This window comes from Gymnoscopelus braueri (assembly GCF_963280865.1).
Source record: "Gymnoscopelus braueri genome assembly, chromosome: 3".
NCBI classification, from domain to species: domain Eukaryota; kingdom Metazoa; phylum Chordata; class Actinopteri; order Myctophiformes; family Myctophidae; genus Gymnoscopelus; species Gymnoscopelus braueri.
This window is the reverse complement of record NC_137612.1, coordinates 46,241,441-46,260,163: the sequence shown is the minus strand read 5'-3', so window position 1 is coordinate 46,260,163 and position 18,723 is coordinate 46,241,441. Positions and strand designations below refer to the sequence as shown.

Sequence of the window (18,723 nt, the reverse complement as noted above, 5' to 3'; positions counted from 1 at the left end):
ACTGTATCTATATATATATATTGTGCACCAATTGTATGCCACCACTTATTTACCTGTAATAAAACTTAAGCTTTGGCTTGTACCATCTTGTCTTGTTACGTTCCTACTCCCCTAGACCCGGTGGGTCGTAACAACTCCAAGTTGAGAATTATTTGCGCTCGCACAAAGGCTTCTAATTAGTCTGAGGTTAGACACTGGCCGGGGGGACACGATCGGGCAGGCAGTGACAGTACTGTAGCCTACCTGTTAATCTGGTTCCCTGGTCAGTAGTGTGGATGAATGGCTGTAAGGTCAGGCTCAAGTGGAGGTACAACAGGTGGAGGATGAGAGCGAAAAAATATATGTGCACATAATTTGGATGAGACATTATTTGTTTTTTCTTTGTCTTCACGTTTTCATCAAAGACAATTATAGCCACTGAGCGATTCCGTTTATGATTAGACTGATAGCCGACATTGTTGCACCGTGCAACCAGCGGAACCCATTCACACACTGTTGACATACAGTATGATTGATGACGTAGTAGGAATGGACTTTTTTGGGCAGCTGTTGATGATTTTACGCAAATACATTTGCATAATGCTTTAAATGAACCGCTGCCTGCTGATCCACATGCCAAGAGGCAGGGCTCGCAAAGTGCCACGGTCTGCCACCAAGTAAAGGTTTGTGTGATTGTGATGTGATAGCTGGAGGGCCGGGCCCCTGTAGTCCCAGGCCGGGGAACGGTCGTACAATGGTCGTAATATTGAGCCCATGGGATGCAGTGGTAAAACAAATGAGGCAACCATCACCACTGTCACAGCAATAACGTTTACTAATGTTTTCTATTCATTCATAATTTATTGATTACATACCAAGTTAATGCAGATATGTTGCGACACTGACGAAACGGTACCCCCCACTTCACCCTTTGCGTGTCCACAGCCAATCATCGTTGATGTTGTTATGTAGGATATATTGTTATGCTACCCTGAAACGGCCACTTGACTGTTTGGTCTTTGCAGATAGTGAACAGTTACAGATCAACAACAACAACCTGAGACTGGAGACAAAGGAGTTACAGACCAGCAATGACAACCTGACCCTGGAAAGAAACCACTTACAGAAGAGCTTTGACAACCTGACCCTGGAAAGAAACCACTTACAGAAGAGCTATGATAACCTGACTCTGGAGAAAAACAGTTTACAGAACAACCTGAGAGGTGAGAGACGTTACAAACCTTTTAAAAGGAATATTAGTTTATTTACACATTGTTGATTGACTTTTTAATTATTGTCAGGGATCAGGGTTTGAAATTCCCCCTTGATAGCACTGGAGCTCCCAACTCAAAAAGTTAGGAGTATGATGGAGATTAGGGCTAAATAAACAACAAAGCCGGATGCACCACGGTGCATTCGAACCCACAACCTCCGCGGTGGTGGGCAGGAACTTTACTACTGCTCCACCCAAGCGCCTTGTTATGTTTATTATTACTTGCATTTCCAGAGTACAGTGAAGAAAGCGGTGTTAAAAAGTTATACACGTAAAAAAAAAAGATATCATTGTGCTTTCTTTTCCTCAAAACAGATAAATTAGCCTCTGAACAGTTACAGAAGAGCTTTGACAACCTGACCCTGGAAAGAAACTACTTACAGAAGAGCTTTGACAACCTGACCCTGGAGAAAAACAGTTTAGAGACCAAATACAACAACCTGAGAGGTGAGAGACACAACAGTTTTGAAGGAATATTGGTGTATTTACGCATTGATTATTGACATTTTAATTATTGTCCTTTTACCCCTTGATAGCACTGGTGCTACAATTTAGTAGCACCAGCTAAATGTAAGGATCACCTAATGTATGTGATATTTTTATGAATATTTATTTTTTAAAAAAACTATATAAAAGTACCGTTTACAAGTAACATAACATGGATAAAGTTGCCTTGAAAATGTAAGAGGCTTTATGAAATATCCTGGGCATTTAAAAATATTGCTTAAATTTAATAGCCCATGCAATTTCTAAATCATAAATTAATTGCAATGTAAATATAGTAAACTAAATAATATTTCCGTAGTCCACAACATAATGTAGGCAATGGTAGAATAGAGGCTGCGTGTACAATCAAGTTGAGTACTCCAGATTAAGATGATTTGCGTTCGCACAAAGGCTTCTAATTATAGTTTGAGGTTGCACAGATAACATTTTGGGAGCATACAGTATGCGACTAAGATGGTCGGAATTTTGAGCCCATGGGATGCAGTGGTAAAAAAAACTCATAAGCCCTTGCACAGGAACTGATTTTGCTGCTCTAATGTGAGCCGTATGCATGCCTGCCTCTCCAGGCTTACAGTATGTGTATTTCGTATTATTTTATTTTATTTTATTTTATTTTATTTTATTTTATTTTATTTTATTTTATTTTATTTTATTTTATTTTATTTTATTTTATTTTATTTTATTTTATTTTATTTTATTTTATTTTATTTTATTTTATTTTATTTTATTTTATTTTATTTTATTTTATTTTATTTTATTTTATTTTATTTTATAACCGTCTATGTGTACTTGTTTTTACTTATAGGAGGAAACCTATCAAATTGATTGACTTGACAAAACATTTGTGGATATCTGAGTGCAAAATGCATTGTATTGCATTCCTAGTTGTTTCTTGCAGATATCCAAAATTGAATTCTTACGGGTCATAATATGCGTTGTGGATAATGAAATGATATGAAATAATGATTATGACTAGTAAGTAACATTTTTACAGTATCTGAAACATGGGTATGTCTCCTAGTAAGAATTATATTGCAGATATTGCAGATGTTGAATTTTAGATATCCAAAATGCATGGATATATTGAAAGCCCAATACAAAAAACGTGACATAGTTTCTCTTAGGAAGAATGATGTCATGGATATCCGAAATTACAATTGTGGGTAGGAAGAATGTCATTGGATATCTCTCTCCCTCATTAAACCTGCAACCACAAAATAATGTGTCCATTACCATTACCTTTGGGAATGACTTCTTTCTAATTGCACCATGGGCCCCACCAGAGGCCATCGATGGCATCGAAGGTTGCGAACACTTTCAGTATGAATACTGTGCCATACCATGCCCTAAGGTTATTTACATTTCTACACTTTACACTTTGCTGCTTGTACAATTTAGTACCGTCCTTACTTGTACTGTGTCTGTGCGTGTGCGTGTGCATGTGCGTGTGCGTGTGCGTGTGCGTGTGTGTGTGTGTGTGTGTGTGTGTGTGCGCGTGCGCGCGTGTGTGCACGACTGTGTTTGGAGCAAACAAGGAGTTGAAGCAAAAGCAAAGTCTTGCAGCTTTGAATAATGCGAAGATCCAGGATGCCTTGATTCAGGATGGAATTAAGTGGAGCTTTAATACGCCAACAGCCTCACATCAAGGTGGCGTTTAATTGGGAGTGTCTCATTCGATCAGTAAGGAGTATACTGACCTCTGTTCTTGGACAACAGGTTTTGGATGATGAAGGCAGACACTGATTTGTGAAGTAGAGTCAATACTAAATGACAGACCCCTCACAAAAGTGTCTGATGACCCTAATGACCTCGAGGCCCTCACCCCAAACCATATTCTCCTGCTGAAAGGAAACCCCATCTTTCCCCAGGACTCTTTGAAAAGAGTGACCTGTACATCAGAATGGAAGCAAGTACAATATATCGCAGAACTGTTTTGGAAAAGGTGGACATCTGAATACTTACTTATGATGCAGGAAAGACAAAAATGGGCAGCTCCAAGAAGAAACTTCTCCCCAGGAGATATTGTCATCATTGCCGATGCTACAGCTCCAAGAGGATCCTGGGAGATTGGTCAAGTTTTGATTACCAAGTCCGACTCCAAAGGATTGGTCCGCTCTGTGTGCATCCAAACCAAAACAGCGTTCTGGAGAGACCTAACGAAGATCTGCCTACTGGTGGAGGCCACAGAATAAGACCATGGACAATTGTCTATCTATTCCCACTTTCTATCCTGTCTTCTGACCATCTGTTTATCTTTCAGTGGCTACAGAGAAGGAGACACAGAAGACTCTATGTAGCTTAGTTGGAAAGAGAGAATAGCTCCCTTACATGTGTATGTAGGGTAGGGGTAATTGTGACACTACACTTCTCACAATTATGGGCAGAACAACCTGAGTGGTGAGAGACGTTACAAACCTTTTAAAAGGAATATTAGTTTATTTACACATTGTTGATTGACTTTTTAATTATTGTCAGGGATCAGGGTTTGAAATTCCCCCTTGATAGCACTGGAGCTCCCAACTCAAAAAGTTGGGAGCTCCAGTGCTATACTGCAAAATACTGAAACATTATTCAGTATTTTGTGTTATACTGCAAAATACTGAAACATTATTCAGTATTTTGTATTATTTTCACATTTATTTAATGTATTTATTTGTTGTTTTGTTTTGTAGAATTAGTTCGATTACAGCCATATTATTTCAGTCAATTTGTGTTACAGCTAAATGGTTTTATTTTGAAGGTGTTGGGCAATTTGGGAGCACAGGTGGATTATTTAACTAATGAGAGCACAGCAGCATTCAGCGGGCAGTGGGAAGGTGTATGGCTTTTTACCAGCGTCAGGGTCAGAGTCGAGCAAACATTTACCATCTTTTTGCTGTATTGTTCTTCTGGAGAAGCTGAATAAATGCCACAAAACTTCGCTGCCTGACTGGACAATCGACTCAGTCCCTAATTCCCTGATCTGAGTAATATTCGCTGCCTGGTGCCAGTCTGTGGCTTTTGAGTTTTTATTGTTGTTGTTGTCATTACAATTATTATTATTATAATTATTTACAACATATTCCTGATGTGTTTTACAGTGCTTCTTCATTGCAATAGTTGTTATTCATCAAACGACCTGTACCATATTCTGTACCAAGTCAGTCTGTACCAAGTCACATTTCTTAAATCTGAAATTACAATTGTGTAGTCATTGTGGATATCTGATTCTGAAATGATCATTTTGACTAGGATGAACAGAATTACAGATATCTGGAAAAGACTGAAATACATCTCCTGTCTATTAAATGTTGAAACGGCTTCCCATACTCTCTCCATCATCAGACCTGCCTCCACAAAATGTGAAAGTTACCTTTGGGAATGACTTCTGTCTAAAAGCATCATGGGACCCGCCAGAGGCCATCGATGGCATCGAAGGTTGCGAATATGAATACTATAAGATCCCAAAAATTGAGGTTATTTTCTACCCTTTACTTACCATTTAGTGCCATAGCTGTGTGTGTGTGTGTGTGTGTGTGTGTGTGTGTGTGTGTGTGTGTGTGTGTGTGTGTGTGTGTGTGTGTGTGTGTGTGTGTGTGTGTGTGTGTGTGTGTGCACGCCAACATTTCACTTTATATACATGTATGAGCATGTGAGGACTGAATATGAAATTATATAATTTACCAACATGAAAGTATGTTCTTTGTCTTTGTTCTCAGTACGATGAAGGGTATGTTGAAGTTAAGACATCTAAGACATCTACTACTATTTACCCAATGATAGAGGGAGGAACAATGAAATTCTCTCTTCAGACCATGTGTAATGGAATTCGTAAGGGTGAACCTGTGGTTGTTAACGTCACCACCAACCCAGGTAAATAATGTTACCGGACATAACCCTCTAAAGTGTTGGGATTCCTTTCCATGACTATTGAAATGTCCAGGATTGATTGATTTTTCTTTTATGAAAGCGCTTTTCTCTGGAACTTTTAGGACCATACCCATTGTGATTTATTAATGTGTGTGGGCATGCATGCGTACATGATGCACGTGTGATTTATTAATGTGTGTGGGCAACTGGGCATGCATGCGTACATGCACGTGTGTGTGTGTGTGTGTGTGTGTGTGTGTGTGTGTGTGTGTGTGTGTGTGTGTGTGTGTGTGTGTGTGTGTGTGTGTGTGTGTGTGTGTGTGTGTGTGTGTGTGTCTGTCACCCTCTTTTCAGAGCTCCTACGAGATTTCCAGTGCGCTCTTCACTCCCCTACAGACGCTAACTGTTCCTGGACACCATCCAGTCATGTCCCCAATCTCCGGTTGTTCTACTGGTAAGAATCAGCTGGGCTTTTCCTGTTTATCCTTCTCAGGGAGACTGACTGAAATAAATGCCTTAATTTTTTGTTTGAAACATTTTTTTTTTGTAATTATTATGAAAAAGGTAAAGCTCATATATTCAGATAGTTCTCATTGCTGTAGTGTCTTTCAATATTAGTCCAAGTTCGTCTCTCCATGTCTATATTAAATGGAAATACATTTTCAGGTGAGCAGCCAATTTCATCCAATCAGAAGAGAGTACCCATTTATCAGATTGAATTTTACATTGTGCAAGTTTTCTTTTTGTCAGCTAAGTTTCTTCGACTCATCACTTCCAATTTCACTTATTTATCCTGTATCCTGTATGAGTACTGATAAAATTGGTATCCTGACCTGGAAATGCATTTACTGGTTACTAAATAGCTGGAGAGACAGGAGAGACGTCTATTAACAAACGCTCTGTCTAATGATTACTACCAGAATATAGAACTATTAACACTTATTTTAACGAAAGAAAATAACTTACTGCAAACTCCCCTATACTCAGAGAGTCAATTGCAATTTGTTTGCAGTGAGAGCAATTGTTTGCAGTGATCTGTTTTACTTGCAGGGATTTTCAGCAGCAGTGGCTATAGAGGGTGCTTTTGTAACTAATGGTGTACAGGATTGGAAAAATAGTTTTGTTCAAGTTATTGTTGTCAAGAGGTTTTGTTAAAGTTATGTCTCTCTAGCTTTCTACAGGACAGGACCCTGTCACTGCAAATCTACTCTGTGGTGTAACTTCACAGAACCAAATGCCATTATTCCAATAGAACCATGACTGTTAGTGTCATGGTGGAGAGAGTGGAGTGGATTTGCAGTGTGATTTTAAATGACTAGTTACACATGCACTAAGGTTTACTATATGCAAATCACGAAACTGAATTGTACTGAATAAGGTAAAACATGTGTGGTTGTTTGTACCAACCACACATCACCATTTTACCCCCATTTATTACATCCAAGTGAACTATAATATATACACAAACCTACTATTGTTCTGAGAGCAAACAGTGGGTCGGGACCCATGTTTGGGTTGCGGACCACTTTTTATGGGTTGCAAGCCCCTTTTTTAAATTCCTACATTTAAAAATATATAATATTATTTTAAAAGATTTTAAAAAGTTTAAACAAAAAAGAAATCACAGCTTTTTATGAATAAAATTAAAACATCTTTTATTTCTATTTTTCATGAAGTAGTGAAAATAGCAGATCTACTGTACAAGCAAAAGTTGTGAGCTTGTAGATCTGTTATTTTTTTACTAGTTTGGGTCTCGGGCAAACGTCTAAATTCTCTTTTGGGTCTTGAGCTAAAAGGTTTGGGAACCACTGCTGTGGATGACACAACTTGGTAGCCTGATGGGCTTTTGTTGAGTATTTGTGTTTAGACCAGCCTCCCTTTCAAAAGTATATAAATGAGTAATTATATGTGTAATTCGTTAATAGCATAAAATGTATGGCTTTGATGAAGCTTGGCCTGAAGTTATGTCTCACTTACATTCTCAGGATAGGAGGACCCAATGCCTGTGGTCCATTGAACTTAAAGGAGTGCGTGATCTTCCCTCACCCAGACAATGTGAAGAGAGTTTGTCACATTTCAGACAACGATCTCTACGACCAGAACGTTTACTTCCTCTTCAATGGAACACAGGACAATATGTTTGTGAGGAACACCTTCAACAAGTGGATGTATAAAAATGGTATGTGGGTATGAACATTGAAGGTACAGTACAGTAGGTAAGTCAGTATACTGCAAGTAGGTTGCCAAGTAGGCAGGTACTGGTTACTTTATTTAATGTCTATATACAGTAAGAATGTGTGCCTGCTTGCCTGCCTGCCTTTACAAAATAACGATAACTAAGTGAAACTGCAATGAAACTATATTTTCTGTATCTGAGTTTTTTTACTCTCACCCCTGACTACCCCCTTTTTACAAAAAAAAACTAACATTAAAGCTTATACAAACTCAACTAAATCTAATTTAAAAGAGCTAAACTAAACTAGCAAATCCACTTTAAAAACGAATTAAAGCTAATAATATAACCTCTGCTCACTGTTGTGTTTTTTTATTTTAATTTGTTGCTGTTTCTACTAACTAAATATATTACTTCCAACTTAATTACATTTACTTTACATCTTTATTTGCAAATTGTATTAATTCATTAATTTTCTTTTTCTTTTCTTTTGTAGGTGTGTAACTTTTCTTTAGGCTTAGTTTAAGCTGCCCCATTTTTGAATATTGTGCTGCATTGGCTAATGGCTATAGTAGTTATAACTTTTAACTGGTGCAAACCGGAGAAGATTAAATCACTCTCTGGTAGCACATGGGGTCAAAATAAAGAAGAATAAATTATATTGTTGTATAATTGGTCTCTCTCTCACTGTACAGTTAAACCCCCTGCTCTTAACTGGACATATGTTAGAGATGGAGACAACCTCGCAATCAGCTGGACTCCACCTGACATATTCACAGACAGATGGGAATATCTTATCAACTACACTGAGTGCAATATAAGAAAGGTGACTTCAACCCTGTCTATTAATAGATGCATTTTCTCATGAATTTCACTGTGTGCTTGCTGATGCAGACGTGTGTCATGTGTTACATGCGTGTTGTTATGTCCTCACAGAACATTCGTTCTACAAAAGGAGTAACATCATGGGAGCTGCCCTTTACACCTCACTGTCGGTACAGAATTAAGCTGAAAGCCACTATGTCAGACGGAGAGACACCATGGAGTGACGAGAAAGTCTACGGTAGATAAAGTTTTTTTCTCTCTCCTCCTTCTTGCTTGTCTTTATCTTTATTTATGTATTTACATACTTGTTTGACCATATCTCTTGTATTGTGAGTGAGTCATTAACCACTAGAACCCTAACACCCCATTCGATTTGATTAGCACATTGTAATATAAAATAGAAACAATACATATCAAAAGAAAACAAGTTATTGTGCTAGAAAAGGAAGAAGCCTATAGGCTTATTTGGAACCCTTTCCTTAATGGAATAGCATACATTAAAAGTTCAATAAGGACAATACAAAATAATACAAGCTTACAAGGGGACCAGCAGTGCAATAAAGAAATAAAAACACAAAAACTGCACAGAGGAAGAAAAAGACAGAAAAACAAATGATTATAATTCCCCTCTGTGTAGAAATACATGGAACGGTTTGCGGGGGCGACGGGACCGAATCTCTGGGGCAACAGGACCGAATCTCTGGGGCAACGGGACCGAATCTCTGGGGCAACGGGACCGAATCTCTGGGGCAACGGGACCGAATCTCTGGGGCAACGGGACCGAACCTCTGAGGCGACCGTTCGTTGCGATCCGGGGCGACCGTTTTTAGGGGCGACCGGTTTGGTATTCTGACTAACTATGAACATGTGTTCCATTCTCATCTACTGAGAATGGAAGGCCCACTGCTATATGCCGAGGCCATACTCACTGCCCTAGCCAGAATACTGACGCCTGTTACGAGAAACATTATCCTTGCATTCATAAAACCTTACAACTTGTCGTCTTGCTGTGTGGGTCTGAAGCATGCCTACAGAGGAATAGTACTTGACCTTGCTGTATGAGCCTGCTGCTTATTAACTACACTGAGGGTGTACTAAACTCATAGGGATCGTAGGGACGTTCCTGATACCTGGAGTGGAGCTTCGCTGCCATTGCATTCTCACGGAGAGTAGACCCATCGGCCGTCTAATTGAGAAGTTTGAGATAAGACCTGCCAGTTCTCTTTGTGCGGAGGTTGAGATCATGTAAGTCCTACCGGCAAAGCATTCATCCTCATCCCATCTCATCTACTGACACTGATTCCATTTGGATGCAAAAATGTATGAATGTATTTATGAATGAGTTCATAATTATTGCTGTTTTTTGTACTGCTCTTAATTATTATTATCATCATTATTATTATTATTATTATTATTATTATTATTATTATTATTATTATTATTATTATTGCTTTGATTGGCATGTAAGATCAAAGTTCTCGTTCTGACTGCACGTCTTTTTCATTTTTGGTATTATAGTGCCACTCTGAAGAAAACAGGCCATGAAGTTTGTCTGGACCCCAATGCGCCCTGGGTCAAGAGAGTCATTGAGAGGTTCATGTCCAAGTAAGTACCAGTCAATAATACCCCATAGACTGACCTCTGTACGACCTTTGTACGGATGTTGAAATTGTCAATAAACAGGAACATTTTTATTTTTTATTTATTTATTTTTCTCGATAGCAAAAGACGCTGAATATGAAGTGTGTTGGCACTCATTCAGGAAGTTGAGTGACCGTATCGTCGTGGTTGGTTCGATCCTTGGCTCCTTTTTGTTGAAGAGTCCTTCAGCAAGACACTGATAAACCCCTAACTACTCCAGATGAGCAGATTGGTGCCTTGCATGGCTGCCTCTGCCGTCGGTGTGATTGTGTGTGTGACTGTGTGAAAAGGTAAAAGGCGATGAAGGTGCTATGTGATTCTGGACCGTAATAACAGGCCAGAAAAGTACCTATGAAGTATTAATTTTATAATATGACAAAGGTCATCATAATACTCTGTTGGAAAGGCCAAAGATTATATTCATCTGTGACCGAAACTGTGCTTCTTTTTGAATAACATTTTTGCCCCTGTACCGTGCAGGTTGTTATGTGCTTATTTTTAATGTTAAAGGTATAGGGTAATTCTGATAGTAATCATTGCTATAGAATGTTTGTTCAGTAACAGGAGGCTTCCTATCTCTCCAGCTCTTTGATAAACAGAAAATACATTTTCAGGTAGGTGACACAATTTCAGCCAATCAGGAGAGAGTGCCCATGTATCACCTTAATTTTTCGGTGTTCCGGTTCCAATTTTGTCTGGAGGCCGAAAGAGGAGCTAGTACCAGTTTCCCTGTAGACAGACGACCCCCCCCCCTCCTCTTTTTTGTACATATTTTGTATTTACTCATGCTTTTTTTGTATATAATTTTTATTTTTCCATGCTTCCCCCCCCCTTTTTTTGTACATATATTTTTTTAATGCTTTTTTTGTACATAGTGGTATTTTTTCTGTATTATCTGTATTTTCATGTTGATTTTTGAACTGTTTGGTTGCTACTATATATGTCTATGAAATTAATTCAAGGACCCCAACGGAAACAAGTCCGCAAGGACTTTTTTGGCCGGACCTTTTAGACAAAAGCATTATAAATGTAACTGTGTTGTTTTACATTATTTTGCCTAATAAAATTTTCAATCAATCAAATCATTTATCTGTGTCATCACTTCTAATTTCACTTGTTTAATATGTATCCTCCTGACCGAGTTCTCTATCCTGATTGGATAAAATTGGTATCCTGACCTGAAAATGCATTTTCTGTTTATAAAAGAGCTGGAGAGACATGGAGATTCCTGTTACTGAACCAACACTATATATCAATGAGTACTATCAGAATATAGAGCTATTCAACACTTATTTTAACCAAAGAAAATCACTTACCCTACCTTTAATACCCCAAATTATATCAATTCGGATTATGTATTTTTAAAAGGACATGATCATCAAAATATATCATCACACTTTTTACCTTCTGTGTGTTTTGTTTAGTTTCTGCTTCAGGTTTATGTTACAATGGCCAGGTCATGACACTGTAACTGTCATAAAGCCTGTCAGTGACGCCTATTGGCCTGACATGGTACTTACTTACCTACATACAGTCAGTACTGTAGTGTCACACACGGGACCAGGCAGTCAGACACTACAAACTATGTGTTTTTGTTCCCTTGTTACTTGATTTTCTTTATTCGTGTGTTCATGAAACAATGTGAGTACATTATTTTATATCCTAGGGTTCATTTAGTAGTCTTCTGTAGCCCTGAAACATGACTGTCATGGCGCAACTGGTTCCTATTTTTTTTTTTTTCTCCATTTACAACCCGTAGTACATCTACATAAACGTTTACATTTCAAATATAAAGTGGTTACCCCACGGCCATGGATGTAACAAGTTAAAACGCATGGGTCTAAGTACCCGTATCTTCCGTATTGTTCAATAAAAAGCATTCGATTGGCCATTTTGTCAAGATTTCCTTCATAATGCTTTCAACTAAGTGACCCTATCGGTTGGGAGGTGTATTGCACTCTGATACATTATAACTGTATGAGAAAATGGCCGCCAATCGGATTAAAATGCTTTTTATTGAACAATACGGAAGATACGGGTACTTAGACCCAGGCTTTTTAACTTGTTACATCCGTGGCCGTGGGTTAAGCATTTTATATTTGAAATCTGAACGTTTATGTAGATGTACGGGGGTTTGTATGGAGAGAATTAAAAAAACAGGAACAAGTTGACGCTTTTGACAGACGAGCGTCATGTGAACCATTGATTGATTGATTGATTGATGTACTTTTATTTAGTAAGACATGAGAATAACAGTACATGGAAGTACACATTCACAATACAAGGTCTACTAAACTGGAAGACTCATTAAGCACTGAGCTTGTTTAAGATGAGAACCCCATGCACACACATCATGATGACATATAAGAGACAGAGATATACACACTACTATACAGAATGTCATACAATCAGCTTACAGGTTACTGGTATGAAGAGTGAAAAAAATATATACTAAAACCATATGGCTCGTAGTTCAGTTATATCTGTTACTCTGTATCTCTTGTGTTAATTTGTATGCTTTATTGGCAACACCTGTTCATTCGGCTAGTGCTGATTTAGCTTCCCACAGTGGGGAGCAAAATCGATTGGGGACCCACTGACTGTAATTCGCATTTGCGTTGCAATCTCTTTATGGTGTATTTTATTTGCTTCTGTGTTTGTTTACAATGTTTGTAAACTTTACATGTTTTAGAGTTATCTTTGCTACACTGAGTATAATGGAAATGTATATTCCTGTATAATTATTGATTTACTAATATTGATTTATTATATATTCATTATTCATCTTATGACTTTTTTACTGTATGACTGGATTCTGAATTATTGCAATTATAACTACCTGTTATGATTATGTCTGAATGGGGTGCCCCATGGATGTACTTTGAAGGCAAGCTGCTACAGAGCAAACTCCACATTGACCTCTGTGACGGTCAGGTAGCCACAGCCACCACACTCCTATATTCCAGAGGTCGGGGGTAGTGATGGGCATATCGATACTTGTATCGATATATCAATCGGTTGTCTGAGTATCGTTTGGTATCGATACTTAAAAAAAAATATCGATACGTTTTAATGTATTTCCGGTTCCGGTTTACGGCCATTTCCGGTACCATTTCTGTTTCCGGTTCCGGTATCGGTATCGGTATCGGAAAATTTGCCCCAAAAATATCGGTATCGTATCGACTTGAAGAAATGTGGTATCGGCCCATCACTAGTCGGGGGACCCCTAGAGGTCCTTTAGTGGGTTTCAGGGAGTCCCCAGCTAAATTTGTTCAACCACTTTAAGCCCTATACAGCTATTTGAAAATAGCTGATCTACAAGCTTACAGTGCGTCACAATGCGACGGTACTATGGTGTCTCGCTGCTTGTGCACCAAGCTTGCGACGCATTGTGCACTTGTAGATCAGCTATTTTTGGCACGTAACACTGACGTACCATCAAAACACTGCCGCAAATGTCTCCCCCCTTCTCTCTCTGTTTCATTCTCTAGTATTTGTCTTCTCCTTTCGCATTGCGTTTGTCTGCCTGGTTAGTTTTGTCTTCTCCTTTCCCATTGTGTTTGTCTGCCTGGTTAGTTTTACTGTTTTTATGAAGTTCAGAAGTTCAGTCACCCATACTGGAGCCGCTGCTCCTTGACTTGGAAAGGAGCTAGCTTAGGTGGTTCGGGCATCTAGTACGGATGCGTCCCGAGCGTCTCCCTAGGGAGGTCCTCGCTGCATGTTCCACTGGGAGGAGACCACGTGGCAGACCAAAGACCAGATGGGGGATTACATCTCCACACTGGCCTGGGAATACCTCGGGATCCGGCGGGAGGAAGTGGCTAATGTTGCTCAGGAAAGGTAAGTCTGGAGCTCTCTGCTGAAACTGTTTCCCCTGCGACCTGATTCCGGATAAGCGGTTGAAGATGGATGGATGAATAAATATTTGTAGTCTCTCTCTTTATCGCTCTCTCTCACTCACTCACTCACTCACTCACTCACTCACTCACTCACTCACTCACTCAACACAAACACACACCCACTCAATGTTGTGCTAGTCCTGTACGTGGCCCTTTCACCTATGTCACACTGCCAAGCCGACCGATATGTCTGACTGAGTCTTGTGTCGGAGGATTTATCATTGTACCCGTCTGTGTCCCTTTTGTGCCCAAACTGTATATGGAGATGTCTGTGTCGTGTGTGTCTACCTGTGTCCATTATATGCCCATATATGGAGATCCCTGATGTCAATAGTATATGCCCATACGTTGTATATTACATGCCCATATATGGGCATATTGGTTTGGTCGGCGGTTCTAGACAACCGCATATCCGAATAACTCTGTGGCGGGCACCGCACTCTCAAGTCCTTGCCGATGTGCGTGCCGAGTTTGAAGTCAGTCCCATATATGCACATGACCATATATGTGCATAGCGGTCGGATCTGTGGCTCTGGACAACCGGATCTCCATATATGCCTATCTATGGGCATATTGGGTTTGTTTATGGTTATTTCTGAGTCATAGTGACATGCCTACGGTATGGGCGTAGGCTATCAGGTTTGTTTATCGCTATGTCTGAGTCAGAGTGACGTGGCCGTGGTCAGGTTTGGGGTATGTCTGAGTCAGAGTAATCTGAGTTCCCAGAAGTTTTCGCCAGCTCTCGCATACAAACGGGAGGGGCGAGGAAACTTCTTGGCCAGAGCCCTGGTATTTGTGCACGGGATGTAACTTACGCTCAGAATCTGAGCGGACACGCCTCTTACAGGTCTGAGAGCTGTGCAACTCGTCTAAACAGTCCGACGAGAGGCAAACAGCAGTACACAACAATGGCGGCCGCAATTTCTCAAGGAGAAATTGCTTCCCGTCGCTCCTATTTACATGCAACACCCACTGCATGTGGATCCCGCCCCCTTTTCTTCATTGGCTGTTGATTTGAATCAGAACGCAGTGGCCGCGCCCCTGCTGTCCAGGCTCTGAGGCGAAGTCTCCCAGACTAGAGTCAGAGTGACGTGGCCGTGGTCCTGCCTATAAATGGGTGTATGGGGTTTGTTTATGGTTATGTCTTAGTCAGAGTGACATCATAGGGCCGCCCGCCGGTCCTCCCTAAAAGAAGTTATTCACCCAAAAAATAACTTATTTTTTAATTGCACACCCCATAAATCCTTGAATTCATGGAGATTCTTTAGTTTTTGTCCCATTCCTAAACCGGTCAGATTACCTATTGTGCCCAAATTATTGGCTTAGGACAAATTACAAAAACAAAAACATCTCCATTAATTCAAGGCTTCATGGGGTGTGTAATTGATAGAAATTAAGTAATTCTTTGGGTGCACTACTCCTTTAAGCCAATTTTAATATAGCATAACCCAAAAATGCTATTTTTGCTTTTATTTTGTGAAACTTGTGACATGGTCTCCCTGTGATCTTTGTTGCCCCCCAGGGGGGTAAACACTGATTTAGTTTAAAGCTGGTATGGTGGATGGAGACCAACAAACGCTCCAACAAACACAAGTGGTCATGTTGGAGGTTGGCAAGCCGTCAGGGGAGGGTGATCTCTGTAGGGCTGACCCAAATACATCAAAGCTTTGTTCGATGCCATGGGATTCAAAATGCAAATCCATAATTGAATATTTATTTATTATTTTTAGAAATATTTTATATTTTTAACCCCTCGTCTCATCTAACTGACCAGACGAGACCTGCCGCAACCTGATACATTTGTCTCCTCATTAGATAGATAGATAGATAGATACTTTATTGATCCCCGAGGGGAAATTCAGATATCCCATAGCTCATACAGGCAAGGTTAGTTAAAAACACATCACAAAAAGGGGGGGGGGCACAGGTTAAAACTGAGAGAAGACAAATATAAAAGATATATTATGAAAAAAGCATAAAAAAGCATTTAAAAGGTGTCACTGGGAATAAAAATCATCCTTTGTCATTGTCATTGCACATAGACCCATAAATAACTAAAAACTAAGACCATTAGTCCATTAGTCCAGTTCATAGGCCTAGCGGCTGGTCATGGAGTTGAAGAGCCTGATGTTGGAACAAAAGTGTTCTTAAAACGATCGTTCTTGCAGGGCAATGAACGGAACAGGTCCTTACGACCGCTTTTTGACCTGCCAGGATGTTGTGGAGAGGATGACCCACATTGTCCATTATGGCCCTCCTCTTCTTGTGTATACATCTCTCCACAACAGCCTCCAGTGAGTCCGGCCTCTCACCCAGTACTGAGCCCGCCTTCTTCACCAGTTTGTTCAGCCGCTTAGCATCCTTGTCCATCACACTGCCTCCCCAGCAGACTGCAGCATAGAACAGGACACTTGCCACTGCTGACTGGTAGAACATATGCAGCATTCTGCTGCACACGTCAAAAGACCTAAGCCTCCTCAAGAAAAAGAGCCTGCTCTGTGTCTTTTTATAGACAACATCGGTGTTCAGAGCCCAGTCCAGGTTCTCATCCAGGTGAACTCCCAGATACTTGTAGGACTGTACCTGCTCAATAGCTGTCCCTTGGACGTTGACAGGCTGAGGAAGAGCGGGCTTGTTCCTCCGGTAATCCACCACCATCTCCTTAGTCTTGGTGGTGTTTAGTAGGAGGCAGTTCCTTTCACTCCATTCCCCGAAGGCCTTTGTCAGGTCCCTGTATTCCTCCTCCAGCCCATCCTTGACACACGCCACAATGGCTATATCATCAGAATATTTCTGAATGAAACAGGACTCAGAGTTGTACTTAAAGTCCGACGTGTACAGTGTGAACAGGAAGGGAGCCAACACAGTCCCCTGTGGAGCCCCCGTGTTGCTCAACAGCGTCCCAGAGACACAGTTCCCCAGCCTGACATACTGTCTGTTATCCAGTTCACAAAGGAGGGGTCCACCCCCATCCCATCGAGCTTGTCTCCGAGTATGGAGGTATTAGCCCCTCCTCTCATCGTTTTGACGAGTCTAGGCATTCAATTGATTGATTGATTGATGTTTTCATTGGCACAAATACATATACATGAACATATATTTGTACATGATTTGTCAGAAGGATAAAACGCAAAAAGCTCAAGATGCTAGAGCTTGAATGTGTGGAAAGGGAGACAACAAACATAAAACTTATGGACTGTAACTTTAAAATGTTGCTGTTGTATTGTGGGAAGAAGGTTTATGTAAGGTTGTCTTAACCACCTAAAACTCTATATACTTTGTTGATTGGGGCTCCCCTCCCTTTTTCCCTCTACACCAATTCTCTATGCCAAAAAGTAGATTTACTTGCTCTCTCTCTCTCTCTCTCTCTCTCTCTAGTCTCTCTAGTCTCTCTCGACATAGAGTTGGTTGTCAAGGTGGAGAAGATGCGACAGAGTGTCCTGGAGGGTGCCCCGCCCCCGTTGATGTCACATCGGGGCGGGGCAGGGTCATGCCAGGTAAGCACTGTCACAAAAATTAACCAACATGAGAAATGCCAACAAAGTGAATCTTTAAAGGTTGTGCTAGTGATATTGTTTTGTTAGAAATATAACTGTTAAATAGCTCTATATTCTGAATCATTGCTGTTAAGTGTTTGTTCAGTAACGGGTTTCCCCGTCTCTCCAGCTCTTTAGTAAACAGAATATACATTTTCAGGTCGGGATAGCAATTTCATCCAATCAGGAGAGATAATTCATACAGGATGCATGAATCAGTCAACATTGTAACTATAGAACACTATATAACTGATGCTGATAAATGGGTTCTCTCTCCTGATTGATCTTTTTTATTTATGTATTTTTTTGACTTTTTCTGCCTTTATTTGATAGTGTACAGTAGACTGACAGGAAATGGGGAGTGACAAGCAGCAAAGGTCGTCGGGTCGGGATTTGAACCTGAGAAAAGCTGTCAGGTTGTATTAGGCTGCAGCCTAGCTGCCCGGACCGCTACGCCAGCCGTCCGGGCCTGATTGTTCATTTAAATGACTTTGAACATGGCATGGTTGTTGGTGCCAAACGAGCTGTTCTGAGTATTTCAGAAACTGCTGTTCTAATGGGTTTTTCCCATGCACAACCATCTCTAGGGTTTACAGAGAATGTATCAGACCAGGCAACTTTTTTTCCCCATCTTGTATTGTCCAATTTTGGTGGGCCTGTGTGAATTGTAGCCTCAGTTTCCTGCTCTTAGCTGACAGGAGTGGCATCCGGTGTTGTCTTCTGCTGCTGTAGTCCATAACTCAAGGTTTGTGTTGTGTGTCCAGAGATGCTCTTCTGCATACTCTGGTTGTAACGAGTAGTTGTTGCCTTTCTATCAGCTTGAACCAGTCTGGTCATTCTCCTCTGACCTCTGGCATCAACAAGGTATTTTCGCTGACAGAACTTCCGTTCAGTGGATGTTCTTTTTTTCACACCGTTCTCTGTAAACCCTAGAGATGGTTGTTTGTGAAAATCACAGTGGATCAGCAGTTTCTGAAATACTCAGACAAGCCCGTTTGGTACCAATCTGGGAACCCATCGCCAAATGAAAAGGAAAAACAG

At 40.3% G+C, this 18,723-nt stretch overlaps 1 protein-coding gene across 1 annotated transcript; it reads left to right on the top strand.

The window, feature by feature from the left end:
• The first annotated feature begins 5,536 nt into the window (after positions 1–5,536).
• On the top strand, positions 5,537–10,467 carry LOC308082374 (uncharacterized protein). Its single transcript, XM_080424102.1, has 8 exons — positions 5,537–5,611; positions 5,963–6,062; positions 7,594–7,787; positions 8,477–8,607; positions 8,718–8,844; positions 9,713–9,851; positions 10,125–10,211; positions 10,329–10,467. Exons 1-8 carry the CDS (start codon positions 5,554–5,556, stop codon positions 10,339–10,341), a joined length of 849 nt encoding a protein of 282 aa, XP_080280228.1. The 5' UTR covers positions 5,537–5,553; the 3' UTR covers positions 10,342–10,467.
• The last annotated feature ends 8,256 nt before the right edge of the window (positions 10,468–18,723 follow it).

Bases quoted from the DNA above. Each gene is read 5' to 3' on its own strand.
- LOC308082374 (XM_080424102.1), top strand. From the start codon at position 5,554: ATGTGTAATGGAATTCGTAAGGGTGAACCTGTGGTTGTTAACGTCACC. The intron at 8,608-8,717 runs GTGACTTCAACC...ATGTCCTCACAG, and splicing joins CTGAGTGCAATATAAGAAAG to AACATTCGTTCTACAAAAGG. The intron at 8,845-9,712 runs GTAGATAAAGTT...CTAAACTCATAG, and splicing joins GAGTGACGAGAAAGTCTACG to GGATCGTAGGGACGTTCCTG.